At 40.6% G+C, this 25,521-nt stretch overlaps 2 protein-coding genes across 3 annotated transcripts; one reads left to right on the forward strand and one right to left on the reverse strand.

Annotated features, from left to right (window-relative positions):
• On the reverse strand, nucleotides 1-6,054 carry ndufv2 (NADH:ubiquinone oxidoreductase core subunit V2). The gene is made up of 8 exons (XM_051412719.1): nucleotides 5,887-6,054; nucleotides 4,939-5,001; nucleotides 3,199-3,261; nucleotides 2,500-2,616; nucleotides 2,177-2,345; nucleotides 1,649-1,758; nucleotides 382-458; nucleotides 1-199 (listed from the first exon to the last, which is right to left on the reverse strand). The coding sequence occupies exons 1-8, from the start codon at nucleotides 5,926-5,928 to the stop codon at nucleotides 106-108; spliced, it is 735 nt and encodes a 244-aa protein (XP_051268679.1). The 5' UTR covers nucleotides 5,929-6,054; the 3' UTR covers nucleotides 1-105.
• Nucleotides 6,055-6,738: 684 nt separating this feature from the next.
• acss2l (acyl-CoA synthetase short chain family member 2 like) lies at nucleotides 6,739-22,644 on the forward strand. 2 transcript variants are annotated; one of them, XM_051412708.1, is made up of 19 exons: nucleotides 6,739-7,002; nucleotides 7,126-7,284; nucleotides 7,435-7,630; nucleotides 10,566-10,657; nucleotides 11,275-11,378; nucleotides 13,361-13,433; nucleotides 13,622-13,697; nucleotides 14,406-14,490; nucleotides 15,514-15,651; nucleotides 16,558-16,728; nucleotides 16,859-16,992; nucleotides 18,072-18,204; nucleotides 18,840-18,896; nucleotides 19,172-19,252; nucleotides 20,094-20,202; nucleotides 20,412-20,480; nucleotides 20,556-20,732; nucleotides 21,014-21,088; nucleotides 21,182-22,644. In XM_051412708.1, the coding sequence occupies exons 2-19, from the start codon at nucleotides 7,161-7,163 to the stop codon at nucleotides 21,307-21,309; spliced, it is 2,022 nt and encodes a 673-aa protein (XP_051268668.1). In that variant the 5' UTR covers nucleotides 6,739-7,002; nucleotides 7,126-7,160; the 3' UTR covers nucleotides 21,310-22,644. The 2 variants fall into 2 exon arrangements, with proteins under 2 accessions (XP_051268668.1, XP_051268660.1); XM_051412700.1 differs by lacking the exon at nucleotides 6,739-7,002 and having other exon boundaries at nucleotides 7,009-7,284.
• The last annotated feature ends 2,877 nt before the right edge of the window (nucleotides 22,645-25,521 follow it).

Raw genomic sequence — 25,521 nt, forward strand, 5'->3', positions numbered from 1 at the left:
GCAGAGGTACACGAACAATTTATTTACACAATATGTTTGAGTTTAACATAATATATCATCTTTAGGGACAAGTTGTGTTTGAAAATAGTGGCTGAGGGCGGCCGTCTACAGGTCCGCTCTCACGCCGAAGCCGGGTCCTTTAGGAGGCTCCGTCAGAGAAGTCAATCCACCCGCCGGCTCACATGAAAAACGCCCGTTCCTGCAGAAAAAGAATCAGGTTTATTGCCAAGTAAGTTTAAAGAAAAAGGAGCCTCTCTATAAATGCATAACATAATAACGTGCAAGCACTGTAATACAATGTTAGAGTAAAGTCTACGAACTAATTTCATTGTTCAAACAGAAAGCTATGACATCAAATTCACAATGGTATTTTGAACGTACCTGGGCCCCGGTGGTGGAACTCGGCCGGCTTTAAGTTCATCAATAATGTCCTCAATGTCTTTAGGAGAGAGGTCCTCCTGGAAACAAGACAAACAGAGAATAAATGAGAGGAAAAAAGCAGTGAAATGTTCATTTTTGTGCTACATTATTAAGAAGAGTGGAGGAGGTAATAGTTGAAATTCTACTTGTTTGCAAGGAGCTTATAATGATTATAGATAATTCTAAAAAGCAAAAATTTTTCAGACATGAAAGCAGGTTTCACACTTGAAATCAAAATTACCAGATTTACTAAATAATAACCCTTAACATTTCTAAATAACTATTGTCAGGGATAAAAGGACATGCAGAATAATCCAAAACTGAATCAGATTCAGTGGGCTAAATATTAATATGCTACCATAGATTCATTAAAGTTAATGCTTTTTATCACAGTCAGTGCTAGAGAGGTTAAAACTGTGACAAATAGCTGAAAGACTGTCCATTTATTTTAAACCCAAGCAACCAAAGCAGGTTTAGTTATGGAAGATTATTTTTTACAGACAACCGAATCACACAATGTAGTGTTTTACAACTGCTGATGAATCTCTAGTCTTCCCCAACAGCACTTAAAAAAGAGCTCAGTTACTGCATTACTTTGTATTTTATAATCAACTGTGTTAACTGTGCATAAAGAATGAATCTGACCTGTTTACAATCTGTACCATCTTGAATACAACTAAACGCATATTATTGATGACTGAATTAATCTAACAGCCAAAGACGGCGTGAATTTCTGACTGCTAATTATTCACATAAAATGCTAAGTACTAACTTACTCTTGGTGTTAACACATTGTACCTTTTCTGCCTCTAATGATCACACCTCAGCAGATTCCTCCTTTCCCAGTCGTAGTTACTTTAATTGGGTCATTCACTTGTGCTCAGCTTGCAATAACTAAATTCCTCATGGCGATTGAGTTCAGAATCAGTTTCAGATAATGTTTAAGTTGATATTTTTCCAAACTGAGGTCATGGATGATACAATGTTGTTACTCCAGCCATATTATTAATTTAAGATAGATTATTTTTCTGTCACGGGTTTCCATTTCTCAAGTCTTAACTAAGTGTAAAACTGTACCACACCTGCGATGGCAGCACTCCTGAAAATAAAGATGTATTCTCCACGGACATTCTTCGCAAAACTCATTTCGGGGTTTTAACTTGATTTTGTTAATTTAGTTAAAACGTTCAGTGAGGAAACCATCTGCACAGAGTCGTCGAGCACTCACATAATAGTTGTCATTGATCTGGACCATTGGAGCATTCACGCAGGCGCCCAGGCATTCCACTTCTATTAGCGTGAACATCTTGTCTGCAGTCGTCTCTCCAACCTTGATACCTGTGGAAAGAACACATGAAGACATGCTTTATATTGTGCTAATCTCTTCTGACAAGCTGCAGATTATGTTACTGAAACAACACATATTTTAAACTCAAGCGGTATCACCTGACGTTACACAGCTGTAACACTATATGGGAATTATAACAAATCGTGCAACAAATATGAAGGTTGCTTTAAATGCCACACAGACTGGGGGGGAAGGTTAGCAGTCATCTGGCTTGAGTTCAGTCTTTTATGTTTTCTTGTTTGCTGATACAGCTCACTGTTGTTTGAACTGCAGAGACATCTGTATATTTACATGTGTCCCCAATTTCTGTTTATCTCAAATATACACAATAAAAAATTGATTGTTTTCATCTGGGTTTTCATCCCTTTATTGGTGTCCCACCGTAAAATGGAAAAATGGCTCGCCTACCCAGTTTGTTTTGGATGGCCTCCAGGATGCTGTCTGAGTTGCAGAGCATGCAGGGTGTTGTTGTGCAGATCTGAATGAAGTATTTTCCCACGGGCTGACGCAAGAACATTGTATAGAACGTGGCTACTTCATACACTCTCATTGGAGCGATTTCCAGCACCTCAGCGACCTGAAAGTAAAACAATTACAAACATTAATTTAAGGTTAACCTTACATGACTCAGAAGACATGGTGTTGTATGGTTTTTCATAAAAATGTTGTCCAACTGATTGTCCTCAGGATTAGAAAGCACACAGCTGTAAAACATTAAAGAATCACTGTGCCTTGTTCATGGCGGAGATAGGGAGCCATCCATGTTGCCTCTGGGCTAAATCCAACACTGGGATGGTGGCTGCTTGCTTGTGTCCAACAGGGTACATTGATATGATGGCCTCAATCCTCTACAGGGGGGGAAAACAAAGACATTTTAGCATGAATGTGGAGATTCCCAGAATAAGAAGCATTCCTTTTTTTGTCCTTCAACAATTAGACCAATTGAAAATCTAAAATTATGCTCACAAGAAAACATTATTATTGGTATGTGCATAAACAGTTTAAAAAAAGAATAATTAGTACTTTATCTTGGTCATAATTCTCAGTTGATCACAGTAGGAAATATTAAACAAACAAACTAGATTTATAAAACCCAAAATAAATTGTCTGAATCTAGTGAAACAGAGGCTGATTTGAAAAGGAATGCAATAATCAGTAACCGTGACGCCGGCTTCAGACAGGAGGCTCGTGCTCTGCAGCTGGTTGACCGGCACGGAGAAATGCGCCTCATGTGAGAACAGCCAGGCTATTGCTCCCACGAGAACTGACATATCGCAGTGGTTTTGCTTCCTGACTGAACCCGGGGTAATATGCAAATCACAAACCGCCACAGATGGAAAGATATCAAATATTGTCACTGGCTTCAGAGAATAATAATAAAAAAAGTGTATTCCCTAAAGGAACTGCTCAACATGGATGTCAAATCTTACCTTTTTGTTCACCTCAGTGAACTCAAAAGGAGTCTCAGGGTTGTTGTCAGGAGTATCTCTGTGCTAAAAACAGAAAACCACAGGGTTAAAGGACAGCTAACATTGTTCACACCAAAAGGTATAATTATCCTTAATCAACTTCAAATAACATTTATCAGCCAATTCAAATAAGTCCTTTTCAGAAGCCATCAATGTTAAGTTGCTATTATGGAGGATTTTTTACTCATCAGCTTCCACTTTCATGTGAGCAACAGTATCTACTAATATCTGACAAAATATAAAATATGAGTAAACCTATCATGTAAGCCCACAGGGGAAACAGGTGCTGCTATCAGACCATAGAAGACACTCAACACAGATAACAATTATTTCTGCTTCTGCACACACTGCCCCCTTGTGAGCAACAAACATCATTTGTCCAATTAAACAAACGAACAACTTTAAATTTAATGGTGTGAAAGATGTTTAAAAAAACAACATTTCTGGTCAGAGAGGAGTGGTTCAAAATCACAGATCAAAAACATCTTTACTGTCGAGGGACAGTGAAACCATGGCATGTTTCCATTACATGAGAATATCACCTGAGATGTTTTTGTTGCATAGGATGCCTCTAATAGGCTCTAAAGGCTGCTCCCAAGATAAATTAAGATCTCCTGGAAAACTAAAACCTTCGGGATTATTTCAGTAAAAGTGGAAGCACAAACACTGCTGGATTAAACAATGATCACATTAAGTTTTTATTGGCTAATTCATTTGGAAACAAATACAAATAGTAAGACCAGCTGTAAATAACAGGTACAGATTTGTTGGTACTTTGTAAACACTTGAGGACTCAGTCTCTCAAATGTGGAATAAAATGATTTTGATTTCCTCCTGTTGTTCTGTTTTCTTTACTCAGTTAAATACATTATACATACATTGTATTTAATTTATTTTTAAATTACATAATATATTGCAACAAAGTATATGACTATACCCAACACTGTAAGGCACAAAATTAAAGAAATAATGGACTGAGACTTTGACATAATACAAAGTACTGGTGAACATTATTGTGCACATGGTCTCTATTACAGCATGGCTGACTGCAGTTATATAAGGCCCTAGAGGTCAGTAATAAGGAATATTAACAGTGACACAAATCGAGACAATACTGCATAACTTTCTGAATGTTTTAAGCACCGAAAGAAAAATCTGATTGTCCATGTCCGTGGTCCTTCAGTGATTTCTGTTCTAATTGGTAGCTCAGTGAATTTATAGCTTTCTTTTTAAAAGGAGTCCCTGAGTTAAGAGATACAATAAGAAGAAGATATACTTTATTAATTCCCTAGGGGAAATTGTTCTTTTCACTCTTTTATACACACACACACACACACACACACACACACACAGGCTAAAATACACACTTCATGCACTTGTGGACATGCCAACAGGGAGAGAGATGGTGCAGTGATGGGTCTGCAACGTTAACAGCACCCCATGAGCAGGCTTGGGGTTAGGTTGCCTTGCTCAAGGGCACCTCGGCAGTGCACAGGAGGTGAAACTGGCACCTCTCCAGCTACCAGTCCACACTCCATATTTTGTGGTGTGTGGGACCCTCCGGTTCCCAAGTCCCTACACACTGAGCTACTGCCCCCCCAACACAGTAGCCCCATTAACTTTAGGACTATTTATCTCACAGATTCTGGGTGCAGCAACAACTGCACATCTCTTAACTACGGCAAAGAAACCGTAACTCACCACAAAGATGCCGCCAGCTCCGGTGCGTGCAACCGACCGATGCAGATTCCTGACCTGCCTGGCCTGAAAATACAGAAAGAAAAGACAGATAAAACAAATGGTAGTGTGTGAATTGATACTTGACCTTCCAAAGAGAGATGCCTTTGAGGGATGTGTCTTGTATTGTATTGTTTTATCTTAACGGACTCGTCAAGGGGAAAGGTTAAACAGAAAAACTGCCGATGTTATCAAAGTCTACCTCAAAGATAATAAGTCTTTAATTTTATGTAATTAGGAATAATTCTTATATGTGGAGACAGAACAATCAGCATCCTCTAAAATCTAAATCCCTGTCTGTTCTGGTCCAGGTATTTAACTATTTAACTGCCTGCTTGAATCATCACAACATTATTTACCCTCACAGAGCTTGAGCAGGTTTGTTTTAGTCTTTAAATGAAGAAATGATCCAAACAATCCCACAAAATATGTCAGTTTTCTTCTACATTTACACCCTTCAGGGGTAGAAATACAGGTTGTAGATTAGTAGTTATTAGACATATCTTTATATAACACTCATTACAAGAAATACTGGATAATAAAAACGTTATTTAAGGCTTTGTGACTGCTGGCTGTGAGTCAAACACCAATGCTTCATCGTGTTGTGCAACTACAACATAAAGTGGCTCTATTTAAATTCAAAGTGATAATAAATGCCATATTTAAAAGCACAACACACTAAAAGTTAATTCTAATATTTAATTTATTGGATTTCTTTATCCTTTACACGGTTTATTTAATGACATCACCTTGTAAACGTTTGACAGCGGAGAGCTAACACAGCTAGCACCGTTAGCTCAGCGGCCTCCGCTGTTTGCCCTTGTGACGAGTCACAGCAACTTCTACCCCCAAATTCATCGACGGGGGCATTTAGATTATGACCCAGAATCATACAGAACACCACAATCTTACCGTCTGCGACACTGCAGAGCGAACAGCGGCGGACAGAAACATGTTTGAGGGGCTTGAAGTTTGGTCCCGGTGCGTTAGCAAATGGACGGGACAGCAGCGGGCGACATCGACACAACACGCTCCGGCTCGATTAGCAGCGTCTGACGTGAGACGTTACGTCGGCAACGTAATCGATCCCAGATTGAAACTTGAGCGAGAACTTGATGCCGACAGCCATTTGGATATTTCCTCTGAGCTTTGTTACGTAACCTGAATGGTTGCGTGTTTACCAGCGTTTACTTGCGACACATATTACAAATCATAAAGGAGAAACTACTTCAGTGACACATTATGACACATGTATGAAATGTAATAATGATTTAAATAGGGTTTTTGTTTTTATGTGACACTTTCAAAAACAACAAGTGCTTGTCAGCAAAGCAAGGGTAAAAATCTAAATTGTGAGGGATAAAAACGATATGTTAATTAACATAAACAAATAGAAAGTTTAGAATTAGTATTGCAGTTAGCAGAATATAGATAAGTTGCAGTTTTCAAAGATTTAAGCATTAAATGTGTTAGTTTTTGTCTAGTTTTTGTTTTGAAATTGATTTTTTTTGTTATTTCTGTCAAGCTTTTTTTGTATTGGTGAAACAATCTGATAAAACCAAAATCTGACCCTCCCAAAAAAGGTAAAAAGATATTAAAATGTAAGACAAGTGCAAGGGTTACATGTGGCCTAAAGAGCATTTTATTATTGTAAGAGCATGCAGTGACAATGCCTTAAAGATCAAATATTTTGTTTACTTGGTATCAGTAAACTAAATCTCATTTCCTTTTCTCTCTCTCTCTCTCTCTCTCTCTCTCTCTCTCTCTCTCTCCCTCTCTCTCTCCCTCTCTTTCCGAGCAACCATCACCCTCCCTGCCAAATAAAACCTCCCACTGCCTGCCTGAATCCCAAGCATTCATCAGGCTGCACATCTCCTCCTCCTCCACCTACTTGCTTAGAAAAATAATGCCATGACAGGCCAGGGAGGGCTTGTCCAATGAAAAAGTGGGAGTGCTGCACCATGTAAGCCGATTGGCTGCCCTGGCCCTAAGCAGACTTGGAGAGAGCCTGCAGCTCAGGGATTAGAGGTGGGTCTTATGCATGCTGAATTGTGTTGCTTCAGTCCAGGAGGCCTTGTAGTGTTCTTACTTTACCCAGGAGGATCCAGACAGATCAGCAGTGACTCCAGATTAACCCATATTCTGACTCAGATGATATAGGCCCCGTCGACATCTGTCCTTCCACAATGGTTGTGCCTGAAAGCCAGGACAAAATGTACTACCCTCCTGATGACATGAAGAGGGATGCTCACGTGCCTGATTTTAACTCCTATCTGGCACTGTACAGGAAATCTCTTGAGAATCCAGAAGGTAGGTCAAACGACGTCTGTATTTTTAGTGCAGTGCTTGCAGTGTTTCCTTGCATTTCACCTCCCTCTGAGCCCGTCTGTATACAGTATCTCTCTGTGTTTATCTGCTCTGTCTGCAGCCTGTAACACTTGACACATGACTCTGTTTCAGCTTTCTGGAAAGAGACTGCTGATGAGTTCTTTTGGAAGAAGCCTGCAACAGGACCAATGATGCAGTACAACTTTGACGTGACAAAAGGGAACGTCTATGTCAAATGCATGGAAGGGGCCAAAACCAACATGTGCTATAATGTCCTGGACAGGCTGGTGAAGGAGAGGAATCTCGGTGAAAAAGTTGCCTATTACTGGTAAGCAACGTCGTCTGTCAGGAATGAATGATGGCTTTGATGGGAAATACCGCCTGGCGTTATGTCAGGTATTCCAGTCAGTAGCAACTGTTGTGCCCCCTGTGCTGACCCCTGTGCACGCAAAGCAAACCTCCGCTCGCACGACACAGTGTCAGTGCTTCAGTGTTTCAACTCAATCAACATTTAACATCATCTGTTGCAAAATCTTCCCAGAATTGATCAAATTTGTGCACAATATATAAAAAAGAGAGAGGTTTTTGGTGTTTTTATTACAGTACAAAAGCCTACTTCTGCTTAAATCTTGCCAGAATCTTCTAATAAGAGCCTAATGGTTTCTTTTCACAGGCTATATTTTCTCACTGAACTCTTTCAGAAGTTTCTGACTTCCACTAAACTCCTCAAATTACTTTTTAACTTTCAGTTACTGTTTACAGTAAAGCCCCATTCCCTCCACAAGTCACCATAAAGGCTCTACTTAATGTTGTTTTCACTTTGCATTATGGCACGTATTTGCTCTGTCATCGACGAAGCACAGCAAACAAGAAATAAGGGTATAAGCTCAGCAGTAATAAGGGTTCAATGGAACTGGGCACAGTGGTGACCAGCCATCATCAACACAAGTGTCTTAACATTGTTTGCATTACATCAAAGTACTTGTGTAATATATCTGTGTTTGCCACGCCAGTTCCAGCACACCATGTGACGAGGATCTAGTCTGCCAGCTGTGTTATTACCAGGTTTATATTCAAGTTATCGGTACTCAGATGCTTTGTTATGACCTGCCAAGATTATATGACTTTCGCTCACGCCTTGTCCAAACAGCATTTCAAATAGTAGGACACGTTATACAATATGCAAAGAGTATTTAAAAGTCAGGCAGTTAGATACCAGGTATGACTAAAGCACAGTGTTTAAGGAATTAAATTAAATTATCAAATCAAACCAATAAGAGGCATTAAAAGTAATCCCTTCCATAATGTCTCTCTAGACAACTTTGATTTGAGAGAGAGAAACGTGCTTTTGGTTTGAGATTGTCTCAATTCTCTGTGATGACAGGTGTCCCGTGGCTAAAGTGTCACTCTTTGAACAAAAACTGTTTTTATCTTTCCTAAAGCCTTTAGAAGAAGAAGAATATATACTTTAATAATCCCCACTGGGGAAATTCTTTCAAGTAAGAAATGTCAGAAATGGTTGTAGCTTCATGCTCAGTAACATATTCTGTGTAATAAAGAGATAAACATCCTCCATCAAAATATTGAATATTCAGGAACAATCTGAGTCTTAAGAGTCCATTTATCATTTAGCTCCATTATCCCTTTTAAATTGTTAAAGGTATTAGCAACAGTCCATATGCATTCACTACTATAACTGTTGTTATTGTAACTGTTAACTGTTTACTGTTAAGTTGCAGACAAAACAAGATATCTCAGTGTTACGTTTGTCTTAGTGTCATTTTCTATATTTCCCTTTTAAAGAAAAGGAAACTGTTTGTATGGACCCATGAATGTATACAGAGGGCGAGTGCATTATGTAAGACACTGAGACTAAAACAGTAGAGTAAATGACTTAAAAGACTATAAACGCAGACTAAAAGAAAAACAAAGTGAGGAAAATGAGAAAAGCACAATAAATAAAATAAGATTTCTGGTGCATGTACAAAACCTGCACAAAGTCCAAAGGCAATGTTGAACATTCAATACATTCCCAGCTTTGATCTAGAAATATTAAGTGCAGTCTGAGATAGTCTGGAATTCGTTCAAGATATCTGAAGCACAGCAGCTAAAAGCAGCTTCACCGTGTTTGGATTTCATGGCAGACGACCTCAGTGGACTGATGGGTTGAGACTGTAGCAGAAGCATTTTGCTCATAAATCATTTGGTGAGTTGTATTAGTTTGAATGTATTTGACAGACGGTGCAGAGATTTGACAAATGGAGTAATTTGCTCAACTTTCTTGTTCTATAGATTTTAAGCCGCAGCATTCTGAATGAGTGGCAGCTGTCAAAGAGCTTTTTTAGAAAGACCTGAGAAAATCCTATTACAGCAGTCCAGCCTACCAGAGATAAAGACGTGGATTACTTTTTCCTACATTTTGTTTGTACCTGAATTCCCTGATTCATGCAGGTGGTTATAGGCTACTTCGCTGTACATTTCTCACTTTTTCAGGTTTTCAGCTGCAGACAAAAACGATTTTTCAATCACTGTTATACCAAAAATAAAATCTAGCTTCTTCCTTTATTTAAATAAACATCCATTCCTTTCTTTGCTGAATCCACATTCTGAGCTGACAGAAGCATTCAGCAGTTGAATTAAAGAGCTCCCAGGATTTAGCCCTGTGGAACTCCACATTTGATTGGGTTTACTATTATCCAATAGACGCAATTTATGGGTAAAAGACAATCAAATACGTGGGCTTTTTCACACGCTGAGATGGTCCGACATTATCCAGAATAGTTTTTTAGCACTATTATCATATCGTGAATGTACTTCAGGTCACTTTATCAATAGTGGTTGCAGTTAAGAGTTTGCTGAGTTTTATCAGTATAATCATTTATTTCACTATCATCAGCCTGACGATAAGGTTTAATGGTTGTTGCAGTGTTTTGGCTTCTGTCCTGTACCAAAGGCCTGCTACCATGCTGTGTGCTGAAACATAGTCTTCTAAATAACCGTCCTGACAAACATCCAAACCCAATATAGACCCAGCAACAACTGGAACAGGTTATCTCCCCTGTGAACTCACAGAACTCACAGGGACTCAAATAGTGTATCTGAAGGGTTTCTACGTCCTTAATGAAAGTATGTTTTTTTTTTTTTAAAGCCAAACCCCTGCTTAACTCTATGTAACCAACACAAACACACAGAGCTTCATACAATCTGAGCTTTACAGTAGCTGATTTGAGTTGTGTTTTTCCTCTTGTATGTCGTCTTCTCAGGGAGGGGAACTCACCTGACCACCACACGGTCATCACCTACCGCCAGCTGCTGAGCCAAGTCTGCCGCTGTGCTAATGTCCTCAAGAAAATGGGTGAGAAATTGAAATCTAACATCTTAACAATATTAATTGAGTAGCAGCTAAAAATAGAGATGACTTATTCCTTAGAAATTACCTGTAGCAACAGTTTGAGTAAAACAAGAACAAAGCGAACACATGCCAAAATCATGGATTCATGAGGGGCAAAGGACATAATGTTGAACCATCAAAAGCTTAAAACTCCATTATCACAGCAGTTTTATTTCAATGTCAGCGGTAGTCTATACCTCAAGTATACAAGTTTATAGGTACAAAACTATGATCTAAAATCATTGTGAAATTACAGGGACAAATATTGGCATTGTCATTTGGCCCATAACCAGCATGCCAACTCACCAGATGTGGCTCTATGCCCAGTTTGAGAGTGGGAAAAAAGTGCTGCACACTCTGGCTCCATATGCATTTCTCTTTTATTTAGTTGATGATGTTTTTGTCCTCCGGCTTTCTTCAAGATCAACAATTGATCAGTGAAGTTGTTGCACATCAGACATGCAGTACAGCATCTGTGCTATAGCCAGCATGCTGAAACTCTTCCTAAAGCTACAATGCTGATGTTGGTTTGAGTTGTCAAACAGATGAAAACTTAAAGTCTGGTTGTTTCCGTGTTCTAGGTGTAAAGAAGGGAGACAGGGTGTCTATCTACCTTCCCATGATCCCAGAGCTGGTCTACATTATGTTGGCCTGTGCAAGGATAGGAGCTGTTCACTCCATTGTGGTAAGCAGATAATGTTTGTTTTGCACCATTTTGCAGAAGCAGATGAGTGGGAGTTTGCTGCATGTACCATAATTTAATGTCAGCATGTTAATTAAATCATACAAGATTTGATTTCTTAACTTTCTGACACTTGTTGTCATCTGTGAGAATTCTTGCAGATAGTTCAGGTTAGGTAGTGTTTACTGCTTTGGCCCCAATTCAAGGAGAAAACATCAGCTGAACCTGAGCTCTTGCTTCTGTTAGTCCAAACTGCTCTGCTCCTGTAGTTATCAGCTGTTCTCTGTGTGAACACGGCATTGGCAGCACCTGCACTCAATATATGGGTCAGACTTTTACTGGCTGTATCCAGCTTGGGAAGGCTTCAGAGTCAGTGCAGTTTGGCAAGCGAGCCAACACTATTTTCGCTTTTCAACCTTCCCCATCTGTGCGAAGGTTAGTATCCCTGTTAAAAATAACTCCAGGCTGCTCCAAGGTGGGTTTCTTTTATGACTTGCGAGGCCTATTTTTGGCAGACTTAAGAGTGAGTGACCTTGTCTGTGCATGGTCACTGTTGTAAATGTTCCAACTCTGAGATTTTATCATATTTTGAACATTACTTAGCAACAGTAGGATCTCGGGTAGAGCGACAGCCTCTTGGATTCTCATGTGACTGTTAATATTAATCATAAATTAGCTTGGCATGAAAATTAAATCATAGATGGAGCCAGGCAGGACAGCCAATGCCACTCATGCAGTGACATTTTGCTGAGTCCAGATTCGTCAGTGACCTGATTCATAATGCTGTCATCAACACTGAAACGTTATACTCTGTGAACTATTAACCTTCGCCAGGAGACAAGCGTCTGGCAAGGGGACACAGCAAATGACAATCATATAAAAGATTCATTATAAATGTCTGGTTCATTATGTAGCATTGAACAAGGTGACTTTTCTATACTTGGTGATGAGAAGGAACAGCATGCATCAGACCGTCTGTTTGCACTTTAAAGCGAAACTATGTAAACTTTGGCTGAACTGCAGCCATTGTGGCCACAAGCTACAATTAAGGAATAATGATTAAAGCTAAAACACAGTGTGACAGTAGCACAAGTAGAGAAGAGTAATAAAGTCAGTGAACTGAGTTAGTAATGTAAGTAACACAGCGATATCTACCAGAGCAAGTAGCACGAAAACCACGGAGTGTATTGGACTGAGCAAGGCTGCGATTTATTGTTTATGAAGTCAACTTTTCATTTGTGAGATGAAAAATGTGTCACTTCTTACAAGAGTTATGTAGTCTGGCTTTAAAGTCATATCTGAGACACTACAGCTTGATTTGGGATTTGGGATTTGGGATTTTGGAGGACGTGTACGTACTTTTACTCTATACTGGTGTTTAGACCGCATTTATTGGGTTTGCATATTTTTGGTCCGTGGTCTGTTGTTAACACAATATAACTGGTTCTAGTACAATTCCAGTTTATAAAACTTGGGGTTCTTTTTTTGTAGCATCATTCCTGCTGCTAATAATACAACAGTGCACTGACAAGGTTGTTTGCAGAGATGACGTTGCTAAAATTGAGTCTGACATGAAAAATGAGCTGTCGAAGGATCAAAGAGGTTTTTTTTAGAAAACTTGTTTGCTTCATTTTTGAGAAAATAAATTGGTTAATCGATCAAATATATCAAAACATTTCTACTGTTGTTTCGTGCCTGCAGGTTTCTTGTGTAATCAGGGAGTATTACCAACAATCTGGTTGCACTCACTTTTACCTCCACATAAAGAGGTTCAGCTAATTTGGCTGAACTATTTATAACCCATCATAATTCTTGGCCTGTTGGGTTTTGCTCTGTGTCGCCCATCTTGCTGTGTTCCCAGATTTCAGCTTAACTAAGTTACAAGTTATAATAAACTATATTTACCCTTTAAAGGTCATAAGAGCTACAACATCTCTCTCATTCAGCTTCTCCTCCACTTTGTGTCTTGTCTTTCTCATGTTCAGTTTGCAGGTTTCTCCTCTGAGTCCCTGTGTGAGAGGATTATGGACGCCCAGAGCAACGTTTTGGTGACAGCAGGTAGGCCGCAGCAGCACCAGGGGGTGATGTGTTCTGGTGTTCAGGGGCTGTAAAGACGGTTTTCAAGTTGTAAAGTGACTCAGAGCTTAAATACCTTCTGGTTTATACACTTCATCATCTGTCTCTCTGTCTTCCCATCCCTCACTCTCTCTCTCTCTCCCTCCCTCCATCCTCTTTGTAACATACAGATGGTGTTTATAGAGGAGAGAAGCTGATCAACCTGAAACAGATTGCAGACGAGGCTCTGGAGAAGTGCAGGGAAAAGTAAGTTCTGCTGACAAGGCCGACAGTTTCTTGGTTCTCAGCAACCGCCTTTATTTACACTGGCTGCTGGTAATGGGACTCAACCCTTGACATATGCGTTACTGGACACACACACACACACACACACACACACAGCAAAGCACTGTCAGCTGTTATCAGGGATGTTGAGGATACACACTCGCCTGGTTTCCACATTACAGGGTTGCCGGGCAACATGGGGCGCTCAGATTCATCAGGGAAGCCCAAGCTGCTCGTCCCCCGTGGCAACACGAAACACAGTGTGCTGGGAACGATTATCTTGGGGGGTGCAGATGCATTCAGGGGTATCATTTCAAAATAATATGTATAGGGATATTATATACGCCTCATGTGGCAAAGCAAAAACTAGAATTCTTTGACTCAAAATCTCCCATATCCCACACAAAACAGAAGGTTTGCAGCAATTTAACCCAAAACCATTTTTAAACCATAACTCTTAACATGATATTATATTATGTACTTATTATAATATCATTATTTTTCTCTATATTGCACTTCTGCTACATCTGTCCGTTTTATGAGGGATTTTTCAAGGATCAGAAGATAGAAAGTGTTGTATAACATTGACAAGTGCAGTTAAAAAATATGAAGAAAATATGAGATGGGACACAGAAAGTGTCATATGGCACTTATACTGGATCTCACACCTATTTTTTCATTTCCTCACAGAGCGTCATCGAGTGTGACTAAATGCCTCGTCATCAAGCACCACGCACTGAGGACAAAAAGCGGAGCTGCGTGCAATAAACTACAGGTATGATATGTTTTCAAAGTTAACATTTTAGTTTATGGCTATGTTCTTCAAGATAAATTATGACAAAATGTGTGACAGTATCTGGGACAAGTATTGTAGCCTGAGATAAAGATGTAAAAACTCCCTACAGAGTGACACAATGCACAGATACAGAGCTCTAATCCTCAGCTCGAGTGTCACTTTATGGGAAGATAAAATGTCTCTAAATGTCCAAATTTAGTGATTTTTACTTTAAGTCTTCTCTGGGCTTTTTTTTTTTTCTTAGCTCATGAAAAGGATTTTTTAGATAATTTGGTTTCACATAAGAGCAAGGAAAATAGAATATACACACAAAAAAAGATATATAAAATAAATCTTTGTTTAAATGTATCATTCTTTAATGTGTGTAGAAATCTATTTATTAAAGAGAATCAGTAGCTGCTGCAATACTAGAGGTAAGAAGTCAGATTTGGCACTTTTTTTAGGGCTGCTACCGTACATTGATTCATGTTATACACTTTAATAATCACTGCCATACCTTGTATCTCTAACTATGAGAAGATAGGGCCCATCATTACCATCACTGTTGGCTGTATAAATAGTTTGACAAAACTATTTCTCGAATATGAGGCAATGTTAGAGCCTCTCAGGGCCCCACACTGAAAGGTGCACATGGTCCAAGTCCACTCCTGCGGTCGGACGGACAGAAATAGTTAGTCTCCAAAGAAAAGACTCCAAAAGTGGCACTGCGCTGACACAAATGGCAAAGACTTCAAGTGAACTTTAAAGCAATTGTGTCATTAAAAAAAAGCCCCATGGTTCTGTGCTACAGCACTTTCCACAGAGGATCGTATGATTTTTCACTCCAGGCTAAACGACAATAGAATATCAGCAACAGACATGTTCTCTTCCAATTTAGGATTCAGAATATGTCTCCAAGGGCCGCAGTAACATTGACATGGTGTTGTGGTCCACAATGCGAGTAGCTGTAATGAGGGTTTTTTTATGTGTTTCATTTGTTCCCCCTTGTTCTGGTGTGTTCAGATCCCCTGGGACTCAGAGTGCGATGTGTGGTGGGACGAGGCGATGACAGACTCTCCTGAAGAGTGTGAACCTGAGTGGCTGGACGCTGAGGATCCTCTGTTTATCCTCTACACCAGTGGCTCCACCGGCAAACCCAAGGTAAGACACACAGAAACCAGTTTTATTAGCAGAAACATACAGAGTAGGAGAGGAAATTTTAATTTTCTCTGTGAAACGGCATCTTTTAAGTCCTGATAAGCCTGTAAAGGTATAGTGTGTTTGGTTTTTACGTAATCTGCTATCTCTGTCGTGAAATAATGACACCTTAAAGTTAAAAGAGCCACAATTTTCAGTTTCTTTTACAATGAACAAAATCCACATCCATGTTTTTGTTACCTTAGAATATCTACAGACGCCACGGGTTGACTTCCATGGAGTCCCCCATGTTAAACTGCCATAATTCAAAAGTAGCCTGTAACCAACAAACCAAACACTGGCTCTAGATATGGGTGTTCGCCACCATAGTTTCTCCTTCACGCTTGAATAGTGAGGGTGAAGTGACATAGTTGAGATCTGCAACTACACTCCTAGATGCCACTATAATCATTTGCTCCAACATTGTTTTTTTTGTTTTGTTTATGTGGGGGGGTTGTAATTAAAAATTAAAAAGAACATAAATTCTTCTATCTGAATTCCCTCCATCTTTTAGCACTAGTGGAAATTTGTTGCGTTCGACACATGAAACACCAATCACTCCTCGACAGCACACAAAATACATAGAGTTGTATTTTGTGTGCAGTATATGTTATTATTACTCAAAACACAGGGTTCAAAGCGTCAGACGGCATGAAATCATCTCTGTCTTCGTCTCACACACACACACACACACACACACACACACACACACACACACACACACACACACACACACACACACACACCCGCCTGCATACATGTCTCCTCTGTCAGCATCGGGAGGCCCCATCCCTTATTTTTGCCTGTCTGCTGTCTTTGTGTTCACCAATTATCTCCTCATTCATGCTTCTGTCCTCGTGTACGGTACAGGGTGTTCTCCACACCGTTGCCGGGTATCTGCTCTACACGTCGCTCACCTTCAAGTACGTTTTTGATCATCACCATGACGACGTCTACTGGTGCACCGCAGACATCGGCTGGATCACCGGCCACTCCTACATCACCTACGGCCCCCTTGCAAATGGCGCCACAAGTGTCCTGGTGAGTCTGAAAGAGACTTTTTCATTAACAATCAGTATAGTGCCATTAGAAGACAGATTTTAGCACCTAACAGGAGCCCGATAGTGTTTTCCTTCATAGAGGTGTGTGTGTGTTTATATGTTTCCTCCAGTTTGAAGGTATTCCAGTCCACCCTCACGTCGGCCGCTTCTGGGAGATTATTGAGAAGTACAAAGTGACCAAGTTCTACACAGCTCCTACAGCCATCCGCCTGCTGATGAAGTACGGACGGGAACCGCTGCAGAAGTAAGAGCCTGCGTCCTCACAGCAGAAACGTATTCTTCAGAAGCTGCAGCAGTGACCTGATAGTTGGCCCGAGTGTATTTTTACAACACGGTTTCCCCTCTTTCATATGGAAATTTCCACCTTTAATTTTAAAAGACCGCCTTCTCAGTTCTCATTTCTTACATAACAGACTCCTCAGTGGTGAGGTGAAGAAAAAACAAACTGTATTAATAATGACGGGAGCGATACTGTGTGAATTGTGTCACTAAAAGCCAGGAAAACTCAATTTCTTACTCTGTCAACACTCACTCCCAATGTAAGAAGCAGAAACCATCTGAACCTCATCTTGACAGTGAGTCAGCACACATCCATCCATCCATTATCGTCCACTTATCTGGTGTCGGGTCGCGGTGGCAGCAGGTCAATCTGGGCACTCTAGACGTCTCTCTCCCCAGAAACACCCTCGAGCTCCTCTTGGGGGATCCTGAGGAGCTCCCAAGCTAGTTATAATCCCTCCAGCAAGTTCTAGGTCTACCCCGGAGTCTCCTCTCAGTTGGACGTGCACATAAAACCTCCAAAGGAAGATGCCCGAACCACCAGATGTCTGAGCTCTCTATCTCACAATGCACCTGTAAAACCACAGCTTGTTGTTTTTCCACATCAGTTTTTGTGCAGATTAAACAAATGAGATATAAGATGGTGTAATTTGTGAGCTTTAGAGGTGCTGAGCTAATCAAAAGCTTAAGGACGCAAATAACTATTAGCCAAAATATCTGAACTATTGCTTTAAGAAAAGAAAAGTGTAACTCATGGAATATATTAAGCATCATCAATGCATATTTAACATTATTCAATCAGTCAATTCAGATCAGTCTCATTGAGATCCAGATCTATTGTTCGCCAAAAACTTGAGAACAAGAAACATTCATCAGACAACGCCACAACCTGCATACAAAAAAAACCACATATACCGTATAAAAGAACCAACAATTCACACAACAAATAGAGACACAGAGGCATAAAAAAACGGCTACAGCAGTGATCAGCACCATGTAATGATAAAGATATCTGAGGGACATTTTCTCACTTGTCTCTGCCAGGTATGACCTCTCCAGCCTGAGGATTCTGGGTACTGTTGGTGAGCCGATCAACCCGGAGGCGTGGCAGTGGTACCACGAGGCCGTCGGTCAGGGCAGATGTCCCGTGGTCGACACTTTTTGGCAGACAGAGACCGTAAGTGCGGGCAATTAACACACATCTCAGCTGGTATTAGGTTATATTTTAGGATCCTGTGTGGAAGGTTTGAATAAGTTTCACTTCTTACATTATCCAAAATGTTTCCAACAAAGCCAAACCCAGAGAAATCTGTTTTTCTAGTCAGGTAATGGGGTCAATGGCGTCATATCCCCTTTGCACATGCATCAGCAATGTGGTTGTTTGCCAGATAAAGTCATAAATTGACTTTATATCCAGTTTGAAGCCACATTTTTACCATTCACTTTTCAGATCTTGGTCGTTTTTATCTGTATATTTTAGCTGGATGAAGGTTTTTAGTCATCGGACATCTGGATCTTAAGTTATTGGAGAAACAAGCTGAGCTAGCGGTAGCAGCAGCTTGGCTCGCAGCCCCTCAGGGACGTCCTTTGTCTACCAAATAAAGTCAGAGAAACACAGATTTTTAAGGTGAAACTGCTTAATTCAGTGATTGATCAAAGTAGTAATTTCTCCCAGTAAAAATAGAAAATAATAACAGAAATAATAACATTTAGACAAACAAACTAAATTCATAAAGTTCAATACAAGACAAATACATAATAAACCCTATAGGATGACTTTCATATGCCTTTAAACATCATATTTCTCTACAGGGAGGTCATGTTTTGACTCCGCTGCCTGCTGCCACGCCACTGAAACCAGGCTCTGCTGTAAGTGACAACATATCCTACTGACATTGTTATGTAAATCTTAAACACACACGTATATATCTCCTCCAGTGAGTTTCATCAATACAGATCATGCTGGTGAGGAAATGTTGGACCTCAGTAATTTAAACTTAACCAATGCAGGAGTTCTTTTTCATTTTTTCTTTGTGCAGATTACGATCCAGTCTTAAGGTGTTAAAGAAACGTTGTAGCTGTACAGGAGCTGTTTAATGAAAGAATGCCGTTATCTCACATTCAATCCACACCTCATATTTCAGACCTTTCCTTTCTTCGGGGTAGAGCCCACAATCCTCAACGAACACGGCGAGGAACTGGAAGGCGAGGCTGAGGGTTATCTGGTGAGTTTCAATTCAATTCTGTATGACTTTATTCATCCCCGTAGGCGCAATTGTTTGCAGCAGCTCGCCACCCTGACCTACAGATACAAGCACAGTGAAGAAAGAAAAATAATCTGAAAACCAATCCAAGGCTATAAGCTTTATGGAGAACTAAATTCTAGGTTTTAATATTTATTGGTTAGTCAACCATTAGTTTCTTTTGCCGGAATATAGCTGAGCTTCTTTTCTATTTTATTCTTGTTTCTCCTACTCGCTGGCATTAGACTTTCATTAGTGGATTTTCAGTTTTTACCTTAAAATTAATTGTTTTATATTCAGTCTAAAACTGGATGTGTGTAACATTTAGAAGGATTTATTGTCAGAAATGGAATATAATACTCATAGGTATGTTTTCATTGGTGTATAATCCCCTGAAAATGAGAATCGTTGTGTTTTCGTTACTTTAAAATGAGCCGTTTTTATCTACAATTATCTACGGAGGCAACCATGTTGAACCGCCATGTTTTCTACAGTAGCCCAGAACGGACAAACCAAACACTGGCTGTAGATAGGGCCTTTTGTGTTTTTTTTTGCATAGTTTCTCTTACTATACCGCTAGATGCCACTAAAGAGGACACTAAATCCTACAAACTAATTATAGATGGGATTTTACTACTTATTTCACTCTTGAATGTTATTTTGTTGAAGTGTCTCTATCTGAATTTACCTGATTAGATTTAATTATAGCTCTAAATTGTTCAAAATCATAATACAATCAAAAGTAAAGCTTTGAACTTGAAAGTTGCTGTATAAATAAAGTTTATCATTACATTTATTAATGGCAGTTATTTTGTATGTGCAGGTATTCAGGAGGCCCTGGCCTGGAATAATGCGCACTGTGTACAGAAACCATGAACGCTTCGAGAACACCTACTTCAAGAAATTCCCTGGTTTCTATGTAACCGGTGATGGTAAGTCACAAAAAAAATTATATTGCATCTACTGTCTTAGCAATAAGAATCACAAAAATCACCTTTCTGCCAACGATTGTACATCACTCTGGATTAAGCAAAAGAATAAACACCAGAAATACACCAATAAATTTCTCCCTGAAACATCAAAAAAGAGATGCTGTAAAAACTCTTTTGGTAGTCATGCAACTTGTTTTCTCCTCCATAAGGCTGCAGACGGGATAAAGACGGCTATTACTGGATCACAGGACGGATAGACGACATGCTGAATGTGTCAGGTACTGTACTGCGAGGTGTTACTGTCTGATAGCACAGCTGCTTCTTCAAAACAGAGTTAATATTCTGTCTTTTAGGCCACCTGATGAGCACAGCGGAGGTGGAGGCGGCTCTGACGGAGCACCCGGCCGTGGCGGAGGCCGCGGTGGTGAGTCGGCCTCACAAGGTGAAGGGCGAGTGCCTCTACTGCTTCGTCACCCTCAAAAACAGCAGAGAGTTTAACCACACGTTGGTGGAGGAGCTCAAGAGACTGGGTGAGGCTCTCACACAGGGGGTTTAGATTAACGTTAATGTCACACTGTTATTAGATAATTGGTCCTTTATGCCAAAAACATTAGTTGATTATGCAATTGATTATGAAAAAAAATGATTAAAAACATCTGGCATGCCCATACTAACACCCTGAATGAAAGCAATCAGGTTTTGGCTTTTTAGTTGAATGTAAATGTAAAATGTAAAAAATAGAAGGCAAAAGACGTTAATATCAGTCCAAACAAGCTTTATTCAGATTTCTTCTCCGTATCCTTTTTCTCAGTGAGAGAGAAAATTGGACCAATCGCCACGCCAGACTTCATTCAAAATGCTCCAGCGCTCCCGAAAACTCGCTCAGGTAACAGGTCCTCCTGTTTATGCCTCCTGTAAACCAACATCCTCCTGCTCTACTCGCCTACTCAGTAACATCTGTCTCCTCTGATCCATTCAGGGAAGATCATGAGGCGAATCCTCCGGCAGATCGCCCGCAATGAGAAGGACCTGGGTGACCTTTCGACCCTGGCCGACCCGAAGGTGGTGGAGGTGCTCTTTAGCCAGAGATGTGAAGCTGCAGCCTGAACTGACACCTCAGCCTCTCTTTATGCTATGTAACGGCACAGATGAAGACGATCACAAACTGCTGGTTCTGGATCAACGTCTGAGTGTTTGTGTGCACTCTCTGGGACTGACTGAAGGGGGCTGGGATCAGAAAATTATACCGCTGACATCGAGATGTTTAAAATTATTGTTTTATGTGAAGAAAATAAGTCAAATCAAATGTCACCGGTGCTGTTATGTAGATGTTCTGTCGGGGCTGTTGTTTGTCGTTTGGGCCATAATGTCAAACAGAATTATTATCTTTTATATTTTCTTAAAAGTCTTGTAGTTCCATGTTTCATGTTGTAAATCTTAAAATATAAAAGCTCTGCACAGCTTGTTTTTGACTGACAACCCATGTATATTTTATCTGTGATACACTTCTATAACCTGAGAATTTAATCTGTGTGGTGCCTTTGTCCTTTTACCTCCAAGCTCAGCGGCTGATTGACGCCCTCATGTGGCAGGAATCGTCCTCTGCAGCTGCTATCTGATGGTTTCACTGTAGAAGCCTTTTTACTCCCCTGCCAAGGCTTTCTGCCTTTTGTCTTCTAATGATGCACGGAGCGTGCACACTCACACACACGGCTTTGATGATGTGAAGTGCAGCAGGGAGAAGCGATTACGAGGGGGACAGAAAGATAGAGAGAGGAAGAGAGAGCTGTTTTATCTGAAGTGCGCTGGATTCTTTTGAAATTATAAGCATCAGTGGTCTTGAAAGAATAGAAAAACAAGAAGAATAATCCTTTTTTAAATAGAGATTAGAGTGCAGCAGGTTGTTATGAAAGTATCTCAGAGGGACTGCTCTCTTATCTCATTGTCAATGTTGGGTAATGTACAATCATTGGACTTCCTTTGTTGTCTCCTCTACACACACTTCATGTCACATACATGCACTGTGTGTGTAGGTGGGGAGGACAAGAAGAAAAGAGCCCAGAAACACAGCAATGGGCAACGTTACATCATCACCCCCAGCAGCAGAGGAGTGGTTACCATGACAACCTCTTCAGCCCCCCTCCTCCTCCTCCTCCCCACAAACCACCACTTCTTCTTCAACCCCCCCCCCCAACCCTCCTTCTTCCTCTGGCCACAACAGCAGTCTGCAGATGTTTAGTAACCTGACGACCACACGAGGGATTGACTCACCTCTTGGTCCACACACACACACACACACACACACACACACACACACACACACACACACAAACATGTAAAGGAAGGTTTACAGATTTTCTGCATCACTTGACCTTCTTGATGTCATTGAAACCAACAGTTTGGCAAATATATTTAAAATAAAAGGAATCATGCAATATGTAATTCTGCTTCTGCTGTGTTGTTTCAACGTTATGGTAATTTAATAGGGTTGAATTTCATGATGCTGTTGAGTTGTCGTACAGAAGGATGGATTGTGTTTTTTTCATCTTTTAATTATTAATAGGTCATATTTCAACCTCCACTCCACTCAGGTGAGTCCTGAACCATCCCTTAGTTATGCTGCTATAGGCCTAGACCAGGGGTGCCCACACTTTTTTGGCTTGCGAGCTACTTTCAAAATGACCAGGTCAAACTGATCTACCTGCATTAAAAAATGCTAAACATATTGTAAGATTGCTCCAGTGGTGAAGGCAGGAAGGAAGGGACTGAAACTGTTCAGTTAGTCCAAATTTCTTTATTTTCCTTTTTTTCCAAGCAGTGGATCAGTGCAGCTTATTTACAGTGAGGGTCAGCTTGGCCCAAATTGAAGATAACAACAAACTGAATAAAAATTAAAACAAATGGAAACAACTTAGGAAAAAGGTAACTAGAGGTATCAAAAATAACCTTAACTCTGCTCAGGGCTATACCCCTTTTAAGCTTGGGCCCCTGGCAGCTAACAAACCGTGTGGCCTGCTCACCAACATCCTCAAAAGTAGTCTCCCCTTGGAGAACCCTCAACTCCTGCTTATATGTGCTGTAGCTCCTCCTACCACAGGACGCAACAATTAAGAAAACAATTAACCTTTAGCATTAATTTATCTAATACCCAATAGTTAAGTTTTATAGGTCAACAGTAGAAAGAACTCACTACAAATATCAAAAGAGTAAAACAGATCCCAACTGTTCAAAATAACAAATCTCCCACACGCCACACATGCTTCGGTGGCGGTCTTCGCTTTTGTGGTAAGCTGTGAGAAAAAGGCCTGCTGTTTGGACAACTGGGATTTTAGTTCTTTCGCCTTTCTCCTTCTAAAGTTCGCTTTTTGGCGGGAAGTCAGTGTCGTAGCTTTTATAAACAGTCACAATTCCACATTTCCATATTCCGCGCCACATTTCCCTTCTTCGGAATAGCAATGGTAGACTTGCAGATGAGGCAAACCCACTTCGAATAGGACATTGTGAAAAAAAAGTCCTCCTCCCAGTCCATATGGAAGTGGTAGGATTTTGGCTTTTTACTTGGTCCAGCTCCCCCACTTATTTTTATACCCTTTCTTAAGTTTAGTAGAAATACGTTAGGCTAACTGAGCAACTCACGAGCTTGCTGGAATTTTGAAGTAACTGTCGCTGTTGAACGCGCATGCGCGCTGACCGGTGTGTCAGAAAAGATCAGACGTTAGAGTGGTTGTCCTGTACGTCAATCAAGTGACAAATGTTATAGTGAGGATGGATGATAGGCTGACGTCTTTTAATGCCATGCGATCTACCCACACTACCTTTGCGATTGACCGGTAGATCGTGATCGACGTAATGGGCACCCCTGGCCTAGAGGATCATATTGGCTTGCCAGAACTTTGTATATATTCCTCATTGTAGGCTGATAGTAGATGACTGATCGGCTCTTGTAACTCAGCATGTCTGTGAAGCAGTTCCATTGCAGGCCTAGTGTCAGCTCTTTAGGGTCTCCATTGTCTGAGAGCCACAGTTCAATTGTTTTGGACGGTGTATCACAGCTGGATCATTACTAGCCCATTGTCGGATGTCAAACCCAACATCATCAAGCAGAGGTCTCATTTTGTCAATAAGGGTTTTAGCTTCATGAGAGGAAGGGAACCTTTGGAGACAGTTATCAACATAGAAACAACGTTGAACAGATTGGAGGACCTCTTCATTTCCATCACAGTGATCTTAGACATGTTTGTGAACTGTGTAGGTGGCACAGCATGGGCTACAGGTTGTTCCAAATGGCAAGACTTGCCATTCATAAACACTGGGCTCTTGGTCTATCTGCATCCGTCTCCATATAAAGAGTAGTAGTGGTTTGTCCTCAATCAAAAGGCGTACCTGATGGAACATACCTTTGATATCTCCACAGATGGCAATGGGATGTTGGCGGAATCTGAGTACAACTCCAAGGAGCGAGGGACCAAGGGTTGGGCCAGGCAGAAGACATTTGTTTAAGTTTTGTCCCATGTATTCAAAGGATCAGTCAAATACAACCCTGTATTTGTTGTTATGTTCGACAATGTGATGAGGGAAATACCAGGTCCCCTGTGGCTGGTCTACCTGCTCACTGGGAATCCTTTGAACGTAGCCAGACTGCACAAGTTTATTCAGTTCCTCCTGGTATGTATCAGACATTTTAGGATCTTTGGACAGACGTCTTTCTGTAGCACAGAGACGGGGCAGGACAGCTGACTTTGAAGCTTGAAGAACAGGAATGTCAGGAACTCTTAGAAGTGGCATGGCATGGCACATTACACCATCTATTTCTACTCTGTCTTAGAATGGAGTATATCAAGAGCTAGTTTGTCTTGTTTTGACCTTGTGGCTGTCTTTTCATTCAAATAGGGCAAAGTGTCAATCAGTCTTTCCACATTTCTAAGCAATTCACCTTTGAAGCAGGTAAGAGGGAAGGAAAGAGTGTGCTGGGTTGGGATTAAGCAAGCTGGCCCTTGGAGAGCCCGTCCTAACCTGATATGTGCATGAGTATCGACTCTGTAGCTGTCATTAGATGGGCATAGTCTGAGCCAATGAGGACATGAGGGCATGCATGATCAATAAACTGTAATGGAATACCTCTGAGATGGTGATACTGCTGTTGTAGTTGCTTCACAGGGTATGTGTACTCCGACAGTCCAAGATTCTCCGCAGTGAATGCTCCACTGATACTATATCTTTCAGTTGGCTTGAACGTGATACAGTGCAAAAACAACTTCAGTAAGTCACTGTATGTAACCAAAAAGTAGTGAGTGTAATTTCAAACTCCTTATGTAAACA

The sequence above is a fragment of the Dicentrarchus labrax genome, unplaced genomic scaffold (genome assembly GCF_905237075.1).
Source record: "Dicentrarchus labrax unplaced genomic scaffold, dlabrax2021, whole genome shotgun sequence".
In the NCBI taxonomy this organism is placed as follows: Eukaryota; Metazoa; Chordata; class Actinopteri; family Moronidae; genus Dicentrarchus; species Dicentrarchus labrax.

Bases quoted from the DNA above. Each gene is read 5' to 3' on its own strand.
- ndufv2 (XM_051412719.1), bottom strand. From the start codon at position 5,928: ATGTTTCTGTCCGCCGCTGTTCGCTCTGCAGTGTCGCAGACG. The intron at 3,262-4,938 runs GTGAGTTACGGT...TTCTGTTTTTAG, and splicing joins GAGCTGGCGGCATCTTTGTG to CACAGAGATACTCCTGACAA. The intron at 459-1,648 runs GTGAGTGCTCGA...TCTTGTTTCCAG, and splicing joins AGATCAATGACAACTATTAT to GAGGACCTCTCTCCTAAAGA.
- acss2l (XM_051412708.1), top strand. From the start codon at position 7,161: ATGGTTGTGCCTGAAAGCCAGGACAAAATGTACTACCCTCCTGATGAC. The intron at 7,285-7,434 runs GTAGGTCAAACG...ACTCTGTTTCAG, and splicing joins ATCTCTTGAGAATCCAGAAG to CTTTCTGGAAAGAGACTGCT. The intron at 10,658-11,274 runs GTGAGAAATTGA...TCCGTGTTCTAG, and splicing joins TAATGTCCTCAAGAAAATGG to GTGTAAAGAAGGGAGACAGG.